Genomic DNA, 17,001 nt, shown 5'->3' on the forward strand with positions numbered 1-17,001 from the left:
CCTAGCTTCCTGCTCATTGGAGAGTCTGCTTCTCCCTCTCCCTCTGCCTTTCCCTCATGATGCTTCTGCTCTCTCTGGTGCACTCTCTCTCTCAAATAAATCTTAAAGAAAAAAAAAAAGTGCCTTTGGTGGGGAATATTGATAATGGGGGAGGCTATGCATGTGTGGGGGCAGGGGGATATGCAAACTCTCTGTACCTTCCTCTCAATTCTACTATGAACGTGTTCTTAAAAAAAAAAAAACTCTTAAAAAAAAAAAAAAAAGAAAAAGCCAAAGTCAAACTGAAGTGGTAATTTATTATTCTGGATCTTCTGTACCATACTACCTACACCCACACCCACCCACCAACACACACACACACACACACACAGACACCTTTTGTACCACACTACACACATCCACGCACATATGCGCGCGCATGCGGGGAGCCTTGTAATAAAGGGTAGGTAAGATTTCCCCATAGTTGTACTTTACCTTCCGAAAATCCCGCTTCTCAAAATCTGTTTCTGCTATTTTCTCATATTCTATGACTGCATTAGCATTCTTGAACTATATGAGAAAATCAGATAAAGGAAAGTTTTAATGATGTTGTAAATTCAACAACCACACACACAAACACACACAAAAATCAAGGTTTTGATGAAATATGAGTTCAAGAAAATCAGAACCACAGACTTTTCACAAATCAAGTTGGTGAAAATGCAACTGTGACCTCAGTTTGAACTTCAAGTCAGGAAAACCAGAGTCATGACCTGACAGACAAATTCAAGGCACGGCATCATCAGAGGTTGAGCAGAAGTTTCCAGATTCTCACTAAAACGCATCCAGGAGTAAATTGGGAATAAATGGAAATGGAACTAAACACATTTTAGCTGCTACTGATTTAATCAGGATTTGAATTTACTCAAATACTTGAACCTCACTCAAATCCATTCCTTGCAGCAGCTCTCTGCTCCACAGCCATCTCAGAAATCCTCCATTTTACAAATTTCTAAATTATAAATAATATTTAAAACTTTGTCTACATATAAGAAACTGAGGCTCAGACTACAAGACTTGCCTATAATGACCCAGGTGTGGCAATGCCAGAACTAGGACTAGCTCTCAGTTCTTTTTTTTTTTTTTGAGCTCTCAGTTCTGACTTTCAGGTCACTATACCACAGTGTCTCTTTCCATATGGACAAGACCAGAACCATACCTCTTGTTGTGCCTGAGCGTTTTTGTGATCCAATTCTAGGGCTCTCTGGAAACTACGACATGCCGCCATGGCATTCCCTAGAGATAGGTGGCACTTGCCCTCTCGTAGATGTCCCTAGAAGAAATGCAAAGAGCGAAGAAAAGGAGCATGATTGGCCAAGCAGAGAGCAACCAACAGCAGCAACAAACACCCACACAAAACCAGCATGGGATGAAAGTGCCAGAGCAGCGGTTCTCACCCAGGGGAGATTCCGCCCTCCATGGGATGGTTAGCAACGTTGGAGACATGTTTGGTTGTCACAGTCGGGGAGAAGGGGTGCTACTTATACCTAGTGGTTAAAGAGATGCTGCTAAATGTCACACAACACACAGGATAGCCCCCCACAACAAAGAATTATCTGGTCCCAAGTGTCTACGGCGTCAAGACGGAGAAGACCTGGGCTAGAGGAACGCAACTGCAGCAACCAGTCCTCCCCAGGGATGGTCACATTACGTACCCGGACAAAACTGTCATCCAACCTCACTGACTGCTGTGCATCCCCAAGAGCTTCCCGGAACTTTCCGAGCATCATCAAAGTGGCGGCTCGATTCCCATAATAGCTAGCATTTTTAGGACACATATCTACAGGAAAGGCAGAAGAAAATAAAATAAGGCTTAGCATGGGTCACTGCTTCAAAAACGCAGGGGCCATCTCCCCTCAGAACTACATCAAGGCAATCAAACTATAATAGGAATGCTGACATACTCTAAAAGGCCATGGCCGAAATTTTGACTACCTGTGCAAAGAGCAGCAACAGTATGACCAATTAAAAAAATAGTTACTTAAAAATAACTTGATAGCTTTAAAGTGCACTGATTATCCTTTAAAGGGGAGGGGCCAGCACATTTATCTTCTTAATGAATTGTATTACAGATAATGAGAGAGGAAAATGAATTTGCATTTGTTGAATTAGGGTTGGAGAGCCTGTAAGCAAGTTAGGTGAGAAACATGCTGACATGGGATTAAAATATGCTGGCAGAGGAGGCATGAAAGTTGTTAAGATCTGATAATTAATATCCATAAGGGCCATTTTCTAACACGGTTAAATGAGCTGGAAATGGCTGAGATGCATGTAGGTGGATTATCTTTTTGCCATATCTAGAATTTCTGGACTTGCCTTTAATTTGTCAAATGAAGAACTACCCATTTATAGGTCATCCCTCATAAGCCAATTAAGTTTGAAAGATTTCACAGAGTAAATTATGAACCCACTAAGCCAAAGGCTACTTTTTCACGAGGCGCTACTTATAATAGAATTTATATTTAGCAAATTTATCTTCCAATATAAGCAGTAGGTCCTTCTCACCTATGGCTTTTGTATAATAGTTATAAGCTTCATTGTAATCTTTCTTGGCATAGTATGCATTTCCTTGTTCCTTGAAAGACTCTGCTTCCCTGAAAAGGAAAGAGAAAGAGGAGCATGTTACACACAAGGACTCACCTCTGTAATCTCATGGGAGCAATCTTTGGTCTAGAGCCCCAAGCATACTGAGCTGAAAGTTAGTGTGATACTTGAAGGAATTTATAGATTTGTTTGATGCTATTTTTTTTGTCACTTAGATACATTCAAACTAAACAAAGAAAACTCTCATGTTACCTGCCTTTCCTCGCTATTCCTGCCTATAGTCATATCCCCTACAACAAGCAAATTTAGATATCCTCTCACAGAGACGGAAATTTCTAAAGTTTATTTATTTATTAAATAATCTCTACATCCAACATGGGGCTCAAACGCATTACCCCGAGATCAAGAGTTGCATGTTCCTCTGAGCCAGCCAGGTGCCCCTGAATTTTTACATTTATTTCCTTTCCACTGTGTCACTACTGCTGCCTCTTTAGCAAACATAAAAATTCAGTTACAGATCACTCCATTCAGGGGCAATGATTTCTGAATGTGAAATGGGTCACATCCTTAGAGTTCCAATGATTTACTTTCTTGAAAACTGGCTCTTCCATTTGTCACTGAAAGGACAAGCAGAGCAAAAGCAGGTGGCAAAGGAGTTAAAAGCACAGCATTCTGGTACTTAAGATGGAGGACGGAGCTGAGTGACAGCAGAGACCAAGAACTTGGATAGCAGGTATAGCCTGCCAGTGCCATGCTCTCATTTGTACCCATCTACTGGTGTTCTCTCTGCCTATCAAATCTATGTGGGTACTTGTGCCCCGCTACCGTTCCTATAGTACCTTGTATAACCACCAAGTGCATAATACCGGAATTTCTGCCCTATTCCAAGATCCATTTTTGAAGCTGTGCCATTAGACAAATTGTACTTTCTGAAAGGAATAATGTTATGTAAGGAGAATTATATTCCAGATCAAGGAATGAGAATCGGGTAAGATATGACTAACAATGTTTTAGAAGAACTAGTAACCCCTACCAAAGATACACCAAATCATTTTAATGACCAAACTGAGTGACGAAGATTAATTCTGTACCCAAGTGATTCCTGCAACATAACTAAATATCTGAGCATTTTTCTATAAGGAAGAATCTGTTTCTTTTTCTGTCCTCTACACACCCAAAATAGAATCCAGTGCAAGGGACGTAGGGACAGAAGTACCTAATTCTTAACATAGTGATGGTATGGGAGTTTAGAGCTTGATTCTATGGACACTGGCACTGGGAAGATTTGATTTATTTATTTAACGTATTTTAAACTATAAAGTGGCAAAGCCACCCTCTTTTTATTGAGGCAATCTCCCTTTGCCTTCTTCTCCAGTACTGTCCTGGCAAGCCCTACTAACATAAAAAGGCTGCTAGAAGAAAGAAGAAAAATGGGAATGATCTATAAATGTTGACAGATTTGAACTGTGATGGACATAAATCTGTTTGAATAATTTACACCAACTGGTACAATGCTATGAAGCGGCCATTTGCTATTCAAAGTCCTCAAGAAGGATCCCCACAACTGCAAGATTTACGGGACCAACTGCAACCTTTCTACATAGTGTACACCATCCTGCAGTTCTAAATTAAGCAAGGCACTATAAAACTATGAGGAGCCTATCCTTTAAGAGGAGACATGTCAAGAGATCTGAAGAAAGGGCTTCCCCAACACTGGATGTCAGAAGCTGAGTCAGACGACTATGAAGAAATGGAGTGGTAATTCAAAGGAAACATTGGGCCTACAGTGCACCTGAGAAGACCCAGTCTTCTCCTTAGCTGGCTGGTGGCTAAGAATACACAAATCCCTGAGGAAAACCAAGGGTATCTAGGCCCTTGAAAAGACACTGTATTAGCAGTAGAAAGCTTGTTAGTCAAAGGTGAAGCAATCTGCAGAGCTACAGAAAGGTGCCCTTTCTTTCCTAAAACACCAACTTTCATGGAGGCGAGGGACTTCAGCACCAGCTTCTATAAAAACACAAAAAATGATTTCTGTGGAAAGCCAGAAATAATTTCTGAAGCCTGGCACTTTCCATGCGTTATCTTCCTACCAGGTGTTACATTATTCCCATTTCTCAGAGAAGTTAAATAAGGGGTAGAGATTAAAAACTGGCCCAGGGTCAGGATGTCAAGCCACATGTGACAGATTCCAAAGCTTTTGCACTGTCTACCATGCTAAGCTTTCTCTCCAATGCTCATCTCTAGCTATTGCTTAAGACTAAAAATTAATCTCTCCTGCTAAGAACAAGACATGGGCAATGAATGTGAATTTCTTCAAACTAAGACATAAAATAGCCCCAGCATATAAAATCCAACTCCAGAACTACAATCTGGATTTAAACAAGCTAAATGACATTCCTAACAATTAGTCACAGAGAGAGCAGGGCTCCTTTCTCTTTAAGATGTAAGACCTAGTGAACTGGACTTTGCCTCCCCCAAGAAATGCATTTCATTTTAGTAAATGGTGAGTAGATTCCATTCTAGAGCAAACAAAGCGAGTAATGTAGAGTCAGCCCACAGCAGAAAGAACAAGAAGAATTGTGTTGTGACAAGTTACCATGTTTTTAATCTCACACTGCACAGCATCAGGCCAGAATTAGCTATTCCCACACAACTGCCTCATGAAAAGGACTTATTTTCATAGAAACATGGTTGATTTACAGCTGCCTGAACAATGGGCACTTAGTGCTTTTAGGCTGAATGCTTATTTTTTTGCCTCCAGGTCCAACTCCCAAAGTGGAGTCCCTCCATCGTTTTGAACCTCCCCACCAAATACACGACATGCTTTAACCAATGGGCCTGACCCTGTGAGACCAGCCGAGGAAAAAGTGGATCTTTGGAATCCAGCATGGCAGCAGCAAGAACTGAACAAGGCTGCATCAGGAACAATTCCAGGGTCAAATCCATTCAAGTCCTGCCCTGGGAGTCTGAGAAAGGGCTGAAGCTTGTTCAAGTTGCCCTTACAGCAAAGGGACTGAAGGATGAGATGTCAAAGGCGTGGGACTGGAAAAGAAGGAGAAGAGCCGGTTAACGAGGGAACTGAGGGCAGTCTCGTGCTGGTATCTGTCACTCCACTCACCGCCAGCATCAGCGGATTTGATAACCAAGTGAAGTTACAACACGTAGCTACCAAAACATATCAGCACTGAGAAAGGAAGGACTGGAATTAATTAGGTCCGCCTGGACCAACCAAAAAGAAGAAATAGGTCCAAAATGGACTAAATGACACTACAGGTTATTTTCTATGGCCACAAAATAAAATTCAGACTAAACCCTGAAATATAATACCACATCAAGATAGACTTGGCCCTAACTGACTACTGGACCTATTAATAGCTACACTACATCTCTAGTACTTTTTCAGATTTCAAAGGCATTCCATGGGCCTCCTGAAGTGGTTACGGCAATCTTCTCTCAGGTCCTTCAACGGAGGAAGAGCCAGTGAAGTATCCAAGGCAGCTGCACAGGCGGCCTAACTCTGACAGTCCCAGATTTTTTCCCACTAGATCCTGTTAGCCAATGTCAAGGTTTCTGGATTAAAACTAATTTATCTAGTTTCCCACCAAATCTCTAAGCAGAATAAGCTTCGTCTCTGACTTGTCAGGAGATGCTGGGAAAGACTCTACCCTCCACCAAACCAGTCCTTTCACTTTGACAGCCAGCAACAAATCCCTGTGAAAAGAGCTACTGAAAGATTTTCAAAAACTTCTATCCTCTTTGGAAGTACCGGGGTGCGGGGGGCAGGGGGTGTTCCACCACAACAGAAACAGTGCTGGAGGGCCTGGGCGGCCTTCTCTCTGACAGAAACAGGTAAGGAGACTACATTCCACTCCTCATCTGCTTTGCTGTTTTAAGATGTATTTCTTTTTTTGGAAATAACTTCGTCAATCAGAAAACTGCAGCCTGACACCTGCTCTTCTACACTACACATGTTAAAAATCTGTATATCCTCTGATCATGCAATTATATTCTCTCTCCCCCAATGCAGCACTCATTCATCACTGACGCTAATCACTCCAATGAACAGTGCCAAAGGAACCATTTGGTATCACACAGGTCTTAGCAAGGTTCAGCACCATGTGACCAATTCAGACGACTTGGGCTTATGATGACCAGTCAACTCTGCACGTTTATAGCTCAGCTAAATTAAACATACATTCAAACACCACACTTCACATTGCAATGGGACCCAAATTAGATGCCCTATAAAAATCTCCATTTTCTTTCTCAATACTTCTAAGTTTAATGGTAAAGCAAGATCTTCACCTTCGGCCAACTGGTTTATCTTTTAGCAATGAGAGAGTTAGAGAATTTTACTCATCAGCTTTCATGAATGCAGGGTTCACTGGGTGGCAGTTTTGGAAAATGCCCTCAATATGACTGAGTTCTCTTTGGAAATGCTTCACATTTCATGTATTTATGAATTATTATTTTTTTAAAAGATTTTATTAATTTATTTGACAGAGAGAAAGATCACAAGTAGGCGGAGAGTCAGGCAGAGAGAGAGGAGGAAGCAGGCTCCCGCTGAGCAAAGAGCCCGATGCGGGGCTCGATCCCAGGACACTGAGATCATGACCTGAGCCGAAGGCAGCGGCTTAATCCACTGAGCCACCCAGGCGCCCCATGTATTTATGAATTATTAAAATGGGGATGAGATGCTTCAGTATTTGTACAGTGTCACTTTAAGGTTTATTACCTCTGTGCATTAAAAAAAAAAAAAAAAAGGTGCAGCGCCTAGGTGGTTCAGTCTGTTAACTGTCTGACTTTGGCTGAGGTATGATCCCAGGGCCCGGGATGGAGCTCTGGCCCTGGGTTCCCTGCTCAGCAGGGAGCCTGCTTCTCTTGCTGCTTCTGCTATCAAATAAATAAATAAAATCTTAAAAAAATAAAAAAGGGACTAGAACAGTTCACTATTCTGTAACATCTGCAACTTAGGAAATGTGGATTAGATTTTTTTTTTACGAGAAAAACACACCTGACTGTTTTTACATATTTTAAGTATTAGGCTAGAATAATATATTTTTGATAAAGCTCAGGTTTTCTTCTTCTTCTTCTTATTTTTTTTAAGATTTTATTTATTTGACAGATCACAAGTAGACAGAGAGGTGGGCAGAGAGGGGAGGGGGGAGAAGCAGGCTCCCTGCTGAGCAGGGCTTGATCCCAAGACCCTGAGATCAGGACCTGGGCTGAAGGCAGAGGTTTAACCTACCGAGACACCCAGGCGCCCCAAGTTCAGCTCTACTAATAGCCATTAATAATACTTTAAATCAAGGTGCGCCTGGGTGGTTCAGTTGTTAAGTGTCTGCCTTCAGCTCAGGTCAAAATCCCAGGGTCCTAGGATCGAGCCCCACATCGGACAGGAAGCCTGCTTCTCCCTCTCCCACTCCCCTTGCTTGTATTCTCTCTCCCGCTGTCTCTCTCTGTCAAATAAATATATAAAATCTTAAAAAAAAAAAATCTTTAAATCAAAAGAGATACAGAAGCTTGAATGAGATTTTTTTTCTCTTTTTTGCATTTTCTTGATGTATTCGGCTAGTTTTGATGTGGAAGAAAAATCTAACTGCTAAAAATACAACTCAGGACAAGATGATTTCTTTTGTTAAAGCACAGAGCTTTTGGAGACCATTCTACTGGCAGGAAGAATCTTAGAAAAAGCTACTTATTAACAATAACACTTTATACTGTCCCTAAGTCAAATATCCTTTAGGCATTCTTACCATATTTACTACTTCCAAAATGTCACCTTCACTCTGTGACTGTTGTACCCATTTCTCTTATTCAGTCAAGTATACTAGTTGTTCTTCGATTTAGAAACATCCTCCACCCTTTAGAATTTACGGGATCTTGGCCAGTCTCAGAGTAGAAATTCCTTCCTCCTTCCCACAGACCAAGACCTCTTGTCCCCAAAGGCATGTCAGAGGGCCTGTTTCATGTTGTACTCTCTCTGACCTCCATGAAAGAATAAGTAAAAGGAGCCACGGAGCCTTTTATTCCATCTTACCAAACACATACTATTCTTTCTTCGTTTTCTAACTAGTCTACGGATGAAATGACAAGTTTGAGCTATATAGGTAGGTGGAGCAATTCCACGGACTCAGTGCTTGCTGAATGCAAGGTGCTATATACTGGGTATGAATGAAGGCTTCAAAATGGTCCAGAGAAAACAGAGGGTGGGTTCTCCACCAGGTGGTAAAGTGAGCTACCCACCTTCCTTTACCTTTGCTTTAGAATAAACAGCTTCTATTTTCACTTTAAAGCACAATTAAAATACCCATCCTTCTCCCCAAAACAGGGGAGGAGACAAAGATGAAGAAAACTCATTAACATACCAGTTCAAGTTGTTCTCTTTCTGGACATTCAGTGGTGGTGGTGGTGGGGATATGCCTCAACAGGGGCAGAGCCAGAAAGGACCAAGGGGAGTCACAGATAACAGTCTACACAAGGCAGTAGCACTCTCTACTGCTCAAGTAGGGAAGGACACCAGGCAACACACTGGAATTGGCAATGTCTTACTCAGTGTGGGGGGAAAAAAGCAATCAACTAATCAATTGACCCAGACAGAAACCCTATTGTTGCCCACAGAAAAATATTCCCATGAAACAGCTGACTCAACCACAATATATTTATGCTAGTTCCTTAAATGGGAGGTGTCACAAGCTGGCATCTACCTAACCTTTACTCCAGGGGAGAGGAGACCCAACCATAATGCTGGCTCTGAGAAACTTCTCAGAAGCCATCTGAGGACACAAGTCCTGGCCTCTCAGCAACAGTCAGTCTTATTTTCATAACATACCCCCAAACCCACCATTTTCTATCCCTTGGTTCCCTATTCTGTGAGATCTCCTAATACCCTCACTGGGACATTAGCACCCAACAAAAATCTAGAACTAAGGAACTATAATTAAGAAAAAGGCTGCTTTCTGAGTTTTGGGGGGAGGGAGGGGTCGAAGTGGGAACCAGACTGGGGAAGTCTAGATTGTCAACTGGTATGTGGCTTCTAAAGTTCTCACAAAAAATACTAAAATAAAGTTATCTTGGTTCCTTACTTTAACAGGTGATTGACTATCTTGGAGCAAACTGTCAGAGGAAGAACTTGCAGGACAGAAACTCCTAAGAAGAGAAAAATGTTGCTTGCCTCATATACCCTCCCCAAAAGCCTAATAATAGAATCAAAAGAGATGGTTAACACTTTGCTTATCTGACAATCTGGTCTCCCCACAAAAATGAGACACAGAATATTAGGGGTCAGAATTAGACTCTGAAAGTCAAATATTCCTCTTCATATTTTCTTTCTTTCTTTTTTTTAGATTTTATTTATTTATTTGACAGAGATCACAAGGAGGCAGAAAGGCAGGCATAGAGAGAGGGGGAAGCAGGCTCCCTGCTGAGCAGAGAGCCATGTGGGGCTCGATCCCAGAACCCTGGGCTCATGACCCAAGCCGAAGGCAGAGGCTTTAACCCACTGAGCCACCCAGGTGCCCCTCCTCTTCATATTTCATTCTCAAAAGTCTCAAACACTCACACCTCTGCCAATGGTGGGATAAAACACAGGAACTGCTATTTTGATTTAGATGGAGAAGGAAAAAAATTTTCAGTCCAATAAAATGAATAGACATTGAGATAACTTGTGCAATGAATCCTGTTCTTACTGCTGAAATTCAGAGAGTTTAAAAGAATACCTGGAACGACCTCTAAGTAACTTCCACATCACTCAGCACTGAAGAAAAGGGACCAAACATTAGTGGAGTAAGGGAGAAATGGGCTCTCAGAGGGACTGTGCATCAGACCAAGGCACCTAGGTAGCCGCTGACCATTGTTCTCCAATCTTCTAAAGTCCTAGAGAAAAAAAAACCAAAGGCAAGTGCCCAGTACTCAGCTTTTAAAAACTTTTAAAATACTAGCTTCAATGACTACACTCATCCCTGATTGGCTAGAATGTTCAATAAGCCTGGGTTTTAAGCCAATCAGATTTCTGGTCGTTGGGAATGGACTAGACACTAGAGCAACTGCCATTTGACTTGGCTCAATTTGGTTTCTGGTTCTGGTCAGTATGCGGACCTGAATTAAAGCAGCAAGGACAGAGAGACTCTTCCTCTGTACTCTACCTTAACTCCAGTTATCATTTAACAACTTTTTAAAAGATGTTTAAGTAATCTCTGCACCCAACGTGGGGCTGGAACTCACAACCACAAGAACAAGAGTCATATGCTCTATCAACTGAGCCAGCCAGGCTCCCCTGATTTAATAATTTCGCCACTTGTTAACATCACTTGTTCAATTAATCAAGTTCAATCCTGGTATTCAGGATTCTGTATTTCTAGCTTTATCCTTTCCTTAGCCATGACTTATTTGTCCCGCCTCCCACTTCTCCACCTCTGACCCCACATTTAAAGTATACCAAAATGAAAATGAAGGGTGAAAGCAGTGTTTTCACTGATTTGAATTTAAGGTCAGAGATAATATTCCCTTCAGCCTGTGGGCTTACTGAAATGTTTAGCTGCCTACCCTGGAACTTCAAGAGAAGATTTAGAGAGGGCGCCTGGGTGGCTCAGTGGGTTAAGCCGCTGCCTTCGACTCGGGTCATGATCTCGGGGTCCTGGGATCGAGTCCCGCATCGGGCTCTCTGCTCAGCGGGGAGCCTGCTTCCTCCTCTCTCTCTCTGCCTGCCTCTCTGCCTACTTGTGATCTCTGTGTCAAATAAATAATAAATAAAATCTTTAAAAAAAAAAAAAAAAAAAAAAAAAGAGAAGATTTAGAGAGACAAATCCCTAAGAATTTAAAACAGGAAGAAGAGCTGAGGAAGGCATCCTCAACAAGCTCTTCAGTTATGCCCAGGAGCTCCAAAATGTCCCAGGAAGCTGTAGTAAATAAAAAGCAACTGCAGAAGACCCGGAGATATGGGTTCAGGGTTCAGTGCTTCCCACCACCAACATGAAGAGAGAAATAAAAGACAAACTCTATACAGAGTTTAGATACCCGGATACTGAGAAAGGACCTAATGTTCTTGCTTGAGTCCACCATGAAAATAGACACAGAGATAATCAGATCAAGGAATCCGATAAGTATGTTCTATTTCCTAAATCTACAGCTTCCATTGGTTCCTTTAGACCCTATTATCCAGTCACGCTGGGTACATGCTGAGACACAGAAGTGTTTCCTCTATTGATGAGCAACTTAAAATCCTTCGATTTTACCATAATAAAGACTACCTACAGACACCTCCCTAGCCCAGGAAATGTGACCAGAGAACCTTCACTGGAAACAGGAATTCATTTATCAGATAAAGCAGTCAGCAACTTCCCAGAAAAGTGAAATTAAATTAAATTGGAAATTTATTGAAATTAAATTAGCTGAATTGTAAAACCTCTGAAATTTAGCTCTCTGGCTCCCCAAGTAGCTTTCTCTATTCTGGTGGGCAAAGAGAAATAAATAATCTTCATGTTCAGAACCCTGATCTATTTTGGAGTGCCAACTAATACATCTTTTATTTTAGCCTCTCAGCTGCTATGGAGGGAAAAGAACTTTGTCAGAATGACAGCCCAAAAAAAAAAAAAAAAAAAAAAAAAAACAAAGTCAATTTCTTTTCTCTCTAGAGACACTAAAGCTAATGAAATAAAACATTTAGCCATTTAAAATGCTGCAACTGTGAGTCCCCATGTCTTGAAAGCTCTTCTCACTTTGCCCCCTGTGGGACTGTAACAATTTAGCAGCAGCAGCATGCCCTTGAGCCAAGATGCAAGGAAGGAAGGACTCCTTGTTGGACTGCACAAAAACAACCCAAGAGACCCATCATCTCCTGTGTCCCCAAGTGAACTAGTAGCAGGACTGTAACAAGAGACACAAACTTGGCCAAATGACTAAACGGCATCTGTAAGGGATGTCCCCATCCCATGCCCTGCTATGGCTACACAGGATTACAGGATACATGAAAAATGTAAAACCACCTTCCTCCCGAACTTCTACATCATCACACAATTTTCAGCACTGGAAAAGCATACATAAACAAGGCTTTTTCTTATTAACAAGAGCCTAGTGTTTACTCTCCTAAGAATGCCTTATATGACAGGAAGTAAAAATGTGATTTTTATTTCACTATATTTTCCTTTTGATTCGCTCACCTAAGTTGTATATAATAAATATCTATGTCTTATTATAACTAAAAGAGATCTATATAAATATGTATTATGTATAAGTCTATTTAACAGAGATATATTTTTTTCATATTTAAATTTACAGTACTTTTCCTCAGTGGTAGATAAAACAACTATGTATTTTACACTCAAGGACATCTTAAATTCTACGAAATAAGGCAGTTAACCTAAGTCAACACCCCTCCTTATTCTGCTGTACTGTTACCAAATACTGTATTATTGTGTGATGTGGTCATGTTACAGCATCACCTATTTTCCATTTCTTAATACAACTTCAGGTTCATTTACTATAACTTCTGTTGTTTCTTTGTTTAAAAAAGGACCTGCTTTAGATAGAGGACTTTGAAGTAAAACTCCAATTAGGCACAAAGATCTATACTAAGTAGGAGGAGTTTTTTTTTTTTTTTTCCAAATTACTACATATAGCCCAAGTCCCTATCTATAGCACAAAAAACACCCCCACTGAACTCTTTATAATACCAAGTAAACTCCTGCAATTAATGTAAGCTCTGTCTGTGGGGGGCTGGGATGGGGGTTGTTTCCCATTTGGTACTTCCTTACTGATGCTTAATTTGAAACACGTGAGAAGAACTAGGTGCCATGTGAAAACTCAAAACTAGGAACAGACTAGACTCTGGTATCCTGCCTTCTCTGATTATCCCTGGGGCTTACTCACACTTTGTCAAGCCTCTCAGTTCTCAACAGATCTCGGGACACAGGGCGCAGTAAACTACCCTGAAGCTTGGTTACTATTCATTCCGCCATAGTGAGTACCTCCTGTATTTCTAACTTGGATAGTAAAAAATTCTCAAGAATCCTGGTTTCCAATCTCATGAAGCCAGACTGAAGCCATACAGGGTTTAGTACAAAGACATGAAAGATGAAGGAAGGAGACTGAGGGACTTGTAGTGAATTAATCTGCAGTTGATAGGAAAGGGCTCCGGGCTTTCCGAACCTTTTCCTTAATTCTTCAGGATTAGGACAAGTATAACTACCCACAATCGTGTCCCAACGCACTTCCAACAGCCTGCCTTAGCTGTAGCCAGAATCCAGAGTGTTCTCGAAAACCACTCACTCAGCAGCTCCCTTGGCTAGTCCAGACTGGCAATCTCGAGCCACTGCGGCTGCCCAGCAGTGCGAACAGGGTCCAAACCGTTGCCTTCGTCTTTTGCTGTTTAACTTAAGCACAACCCTGGGAAGAATGAGGATCTTCCCCCGGAAGGACGGAGAGGCAGGAGTTTGACGTGCAGAGCACGAGAGAAGGCCCTCACTCTTCTTCCTTCTTTCTCCCTCATCTCCGACTTCCGGGGTACCGGGAAGGGACACCAGGTCAATAATGGAGACACACTCGGACCCAGCCTAGTGGTCGCTGGGGTACATTACTGAGCAGTGGGGGTGAGAACAGGAGGCGAAGAGAACAAGGGCTTTGAAGATGCAAAGTGCTGGCCGACAACAGTGCACAGAAGTTAACAAGAGAAGGGGGGCTGGGGGGCGATGTAAGGAAGTCGTCATCGTCGCCGCGTCCCCCACCCCACAACAGACCTCTGAGATTCCCCTAAAAGACCCGGTCTCTACAATAAAGGCGACGTTCCTCCTGGCTGGAGAACAAGGCTGTACCTCCGCTCCCCAACCAGGCGGAAGCAGGAGGGGAGGGCTGACCTCCGGGAGCCCCCCTTCAGGGGGTCTATCCCGACTTATCTCAAATGGGGGGGGGTCGGGTCGCGGAGGGCGGGGCATCGCCTCAACACGGGTCGCATCATGGCAGGGAAGGGTTTCCCGGGGTCATGGAGCTGAAGCTCGCTCCTTCCACTCCCCCGCTACCCGGTTACCTCTTCGCTTCCTCGTCGTCGTGCAGCTCTGGCTCGGTCGCCGCCATTACCACATCGCACTCCGCGGCAGCCGCCATCTTACCGCCGGGACCAGAGAGGCGGGTGGGAGGCAGGCGGTGAAGAGCACTTCCGGCTGGAGCATCGAGCAGCTCAGCAGCGCTGCGCCCAGAGAGGCCCCCTCGGGCCCGTCTACCAGCGAGAGGTTCTGCTTGGGGCCAGAGCGGCCTCCCGCCCCCGGAGGTCCACGGTGGTCTCCGCGCTGGGGCGGGGACCCAGGGACCGTTCCTGTGCGTAGGGGGCGCCACTTTATCCGTGGGTCGGAAGTGGGGGGGATAAGGAGGGTGACGCCTCTCTAGGCCTGAGTTGTCCTCAGTATGCTGAAAGCTTCGTTGCCATAGCAACTTGCAATCGTAGAGCGTCTCCCGTAAGGTGCAGGAGAGTCTAAGTTGGGTTGAGGACTCGATGACCCAGGACTCCGGAGGGAAAGATCTCCCACTACTACCTTCCCGACCTCGGAGTGTGTCCACAGCTTCCTTCCAGGAAAGGCAAGAAGACACACTTTGAGCCCAGGTCCCTCAGCTTTCATCGGCCCTTGGAAGCCCTGCCCAACCAAGCCAGGGGAACGCAGGGCGTCTTCACCCCGCGCCTTTCATCCCCTCTGGATCTCCAAGCAACAACTGGTTCATCACCCTAATGACGCTGACCCTTTTATGAGACTGCTTTCATGTCAACTGCCTGGGAGTGCCATCTCAGCATTAAGTCTAGGGAGGGTGGCACGGCGCCTCAGACCCTGCCCTGGAGTTTATAAGGCAGCTCGCAGGGTGAGGTCCCTGCTCCATAGTGTCCCCAGTACTCTCACCCTTTATAGAAACACCCTGCTCAGCACCCTTGTCTTGCCGAATGCAATCTGGACTGGGAACTCAGACAGGGCAAGCACACAGCTTAATCACCTTTGTAGTACCTCCCTCACCCAAACCAATAGTTTTTGTGGGTTTGAATTAAACTGGAGTTTCCTGAGGTTAAATTAGGGGAGTTTGAGGTTAAAATTTTAGAGTTAAGAGGAACTAAAATAAGAAGGGGGCAAGTGAATTTAAAAAGGATGGACTCCTTTCCTCCATTCCTCCCTAGTATGTGCCATTCTTAGGCTTCTTCCAAGGTCCTGCTTATCACAGAGCTATAAGGGGGGAGAAACCACACCCACCACTGGGCAGGGAAGGATGGGAAAGCACAGTGGGTGGGAAGAGAGAAGTCATTCAGCCAGCCAGTCATTCACTAGCCTCTCCAAAGTGCCTATTTTGTGCTGGTTTGGGAGGGCACAGACTCACAGACCACTTGCCCTGTCTTCCCGTGGCTCACAGTCTACCATCTATTGCAGGAAGCCAACCTGTTTTTAGACTATCTTCCTCCTGTATTCTTTGTATCTAAGCCAACTCATTTACTCTCGAAATTTTAGCTGTAGATGACACTGAACTCTGTTGATATCTCTAACCTAGACTTCTCATTTGTGAATTCTAGATCTCTATATCCAATTATCTGCTGGGTCTCTTGGGTGTTTCACAAACCCTGGAGACATAATATATTTAAGTTGAACGTGTCATTCTCTCTCCACTTTTCAACAAAAGAAGAAACAAATGCAAGACTTGATTCTTTTTTTATAAAGAATTCCTTATCTTGCCAAATGGATTCACATGCAACTGGACACCAAATTAGAAAGATAGGAGACATGATAAACTCCCCTTTTCTTACTCCTGACTCCCAATTTGTCACCAAGCCTTGTGATTCTCCTACCCAGTGTCTTCTCAATTTATCTATCTCTGTTCCATCCCAATTCAGGCTCTCATCAATTTTTAAAACTTGTAATACTACCATAGTCTCCTAACAGGCCCCCAGTCTCATCTCCCTCCATTTTTCTTCTCCTACCAATGACTTTCTACACTTGATTTTAGCCAAAAGGCCAAGAGGCGATTACCAATGACTTTCTTTCAAAAAGCAATCATGCCACTTCATCGGCCTAAAATCTGTCAATGGCTTTCCACCGCTGTTAGGATACAGCTTGAACTCTTTGACCTACCACACAAAGTCTTTGATTATAGACTTTGACCCCAAATACTTGTAGTTCCAGAAAATGCCATGACTTTTGCTGGTTTCCTCCACCCTTTCCTTCCACACCCTTCAAATCTCAAAACAGACATAACCTCCTCCAGGAAGTTTTCCGTGATGCCCGCTGTCCCTGAAGTTAAATGCCCTTTGCTGTGTTCCCACAGCACCTCCGTAATAGTTCTCACTGCGCTGTACTGTAACTGTTTAGATGTCTAGGTCCTCCCTACCCTGACCTTCTAATTCGTCCATTTTTCTCTCAGCATGTGGTTTTGTACCTGGCACAGAGTAGGTCTTCAGAA

General features: G+C 43.3%; 1 protein-coding gene across 2 annotated transcripts in view; it reads right to left on the bottom strand.

Annotated features, from left to right (window-relative positions):
• The window catches only part of DNAJC7 (DnaJ heat shock protein family (Hsp40) member C7), a 29,470-nt gene extending 14,592 nt beyond the window's left edge, over positions 1 to 14,878 (bottom strand). The window contains exons 1-5 of one of the 2 annotated variants that reach the window (XM_082706159.1): positions 14,603 to 14,878; positions 2,545 to 2,633; positions 1,695 to 1,819; positions 1,199 to 1,312; positions 475 to 549 (exon numbers count right to left, since the gene is read on the bottom strand). In XM_082706159.1, coding sequence (XP_082562285.1) covers positions 475 to 549; positions 1,199 to 1,312; positions 1,695 to 1,819; positions 2,545 to 2,633; positions 14,603 to 14,679 — 480 coding nt within the window. In that variant the 5' untranslated portion in view covers positions 14,680 to 14,878. Of the gene's footprint in view, positions 1 to 474; positions 550 to 1,198; positions 1,313 to 1,694; positions 1,820 to 2,544; positions 2,634 to 10,301; positions 10,454 to 14,602 lie in introns of those variants that run through there. The other variant, XM_082706158.1, reaches the window with a different exon arrangement.
• Between the last annotated feature and the right edge of the window lie 2,123 nt (positions 14,879 to 17,001).

Source organism: Mustela nivalis, assembly GCF_964662115.1.
Source record: "Mustela nivalis genome assembly, chromosome: 17".
Lineage (NCBI taxonomy): Eukaryota > Metazoa > Chordata > Mammalia > Carnivora > Mustelidae > Mustela > Mustela nivalis.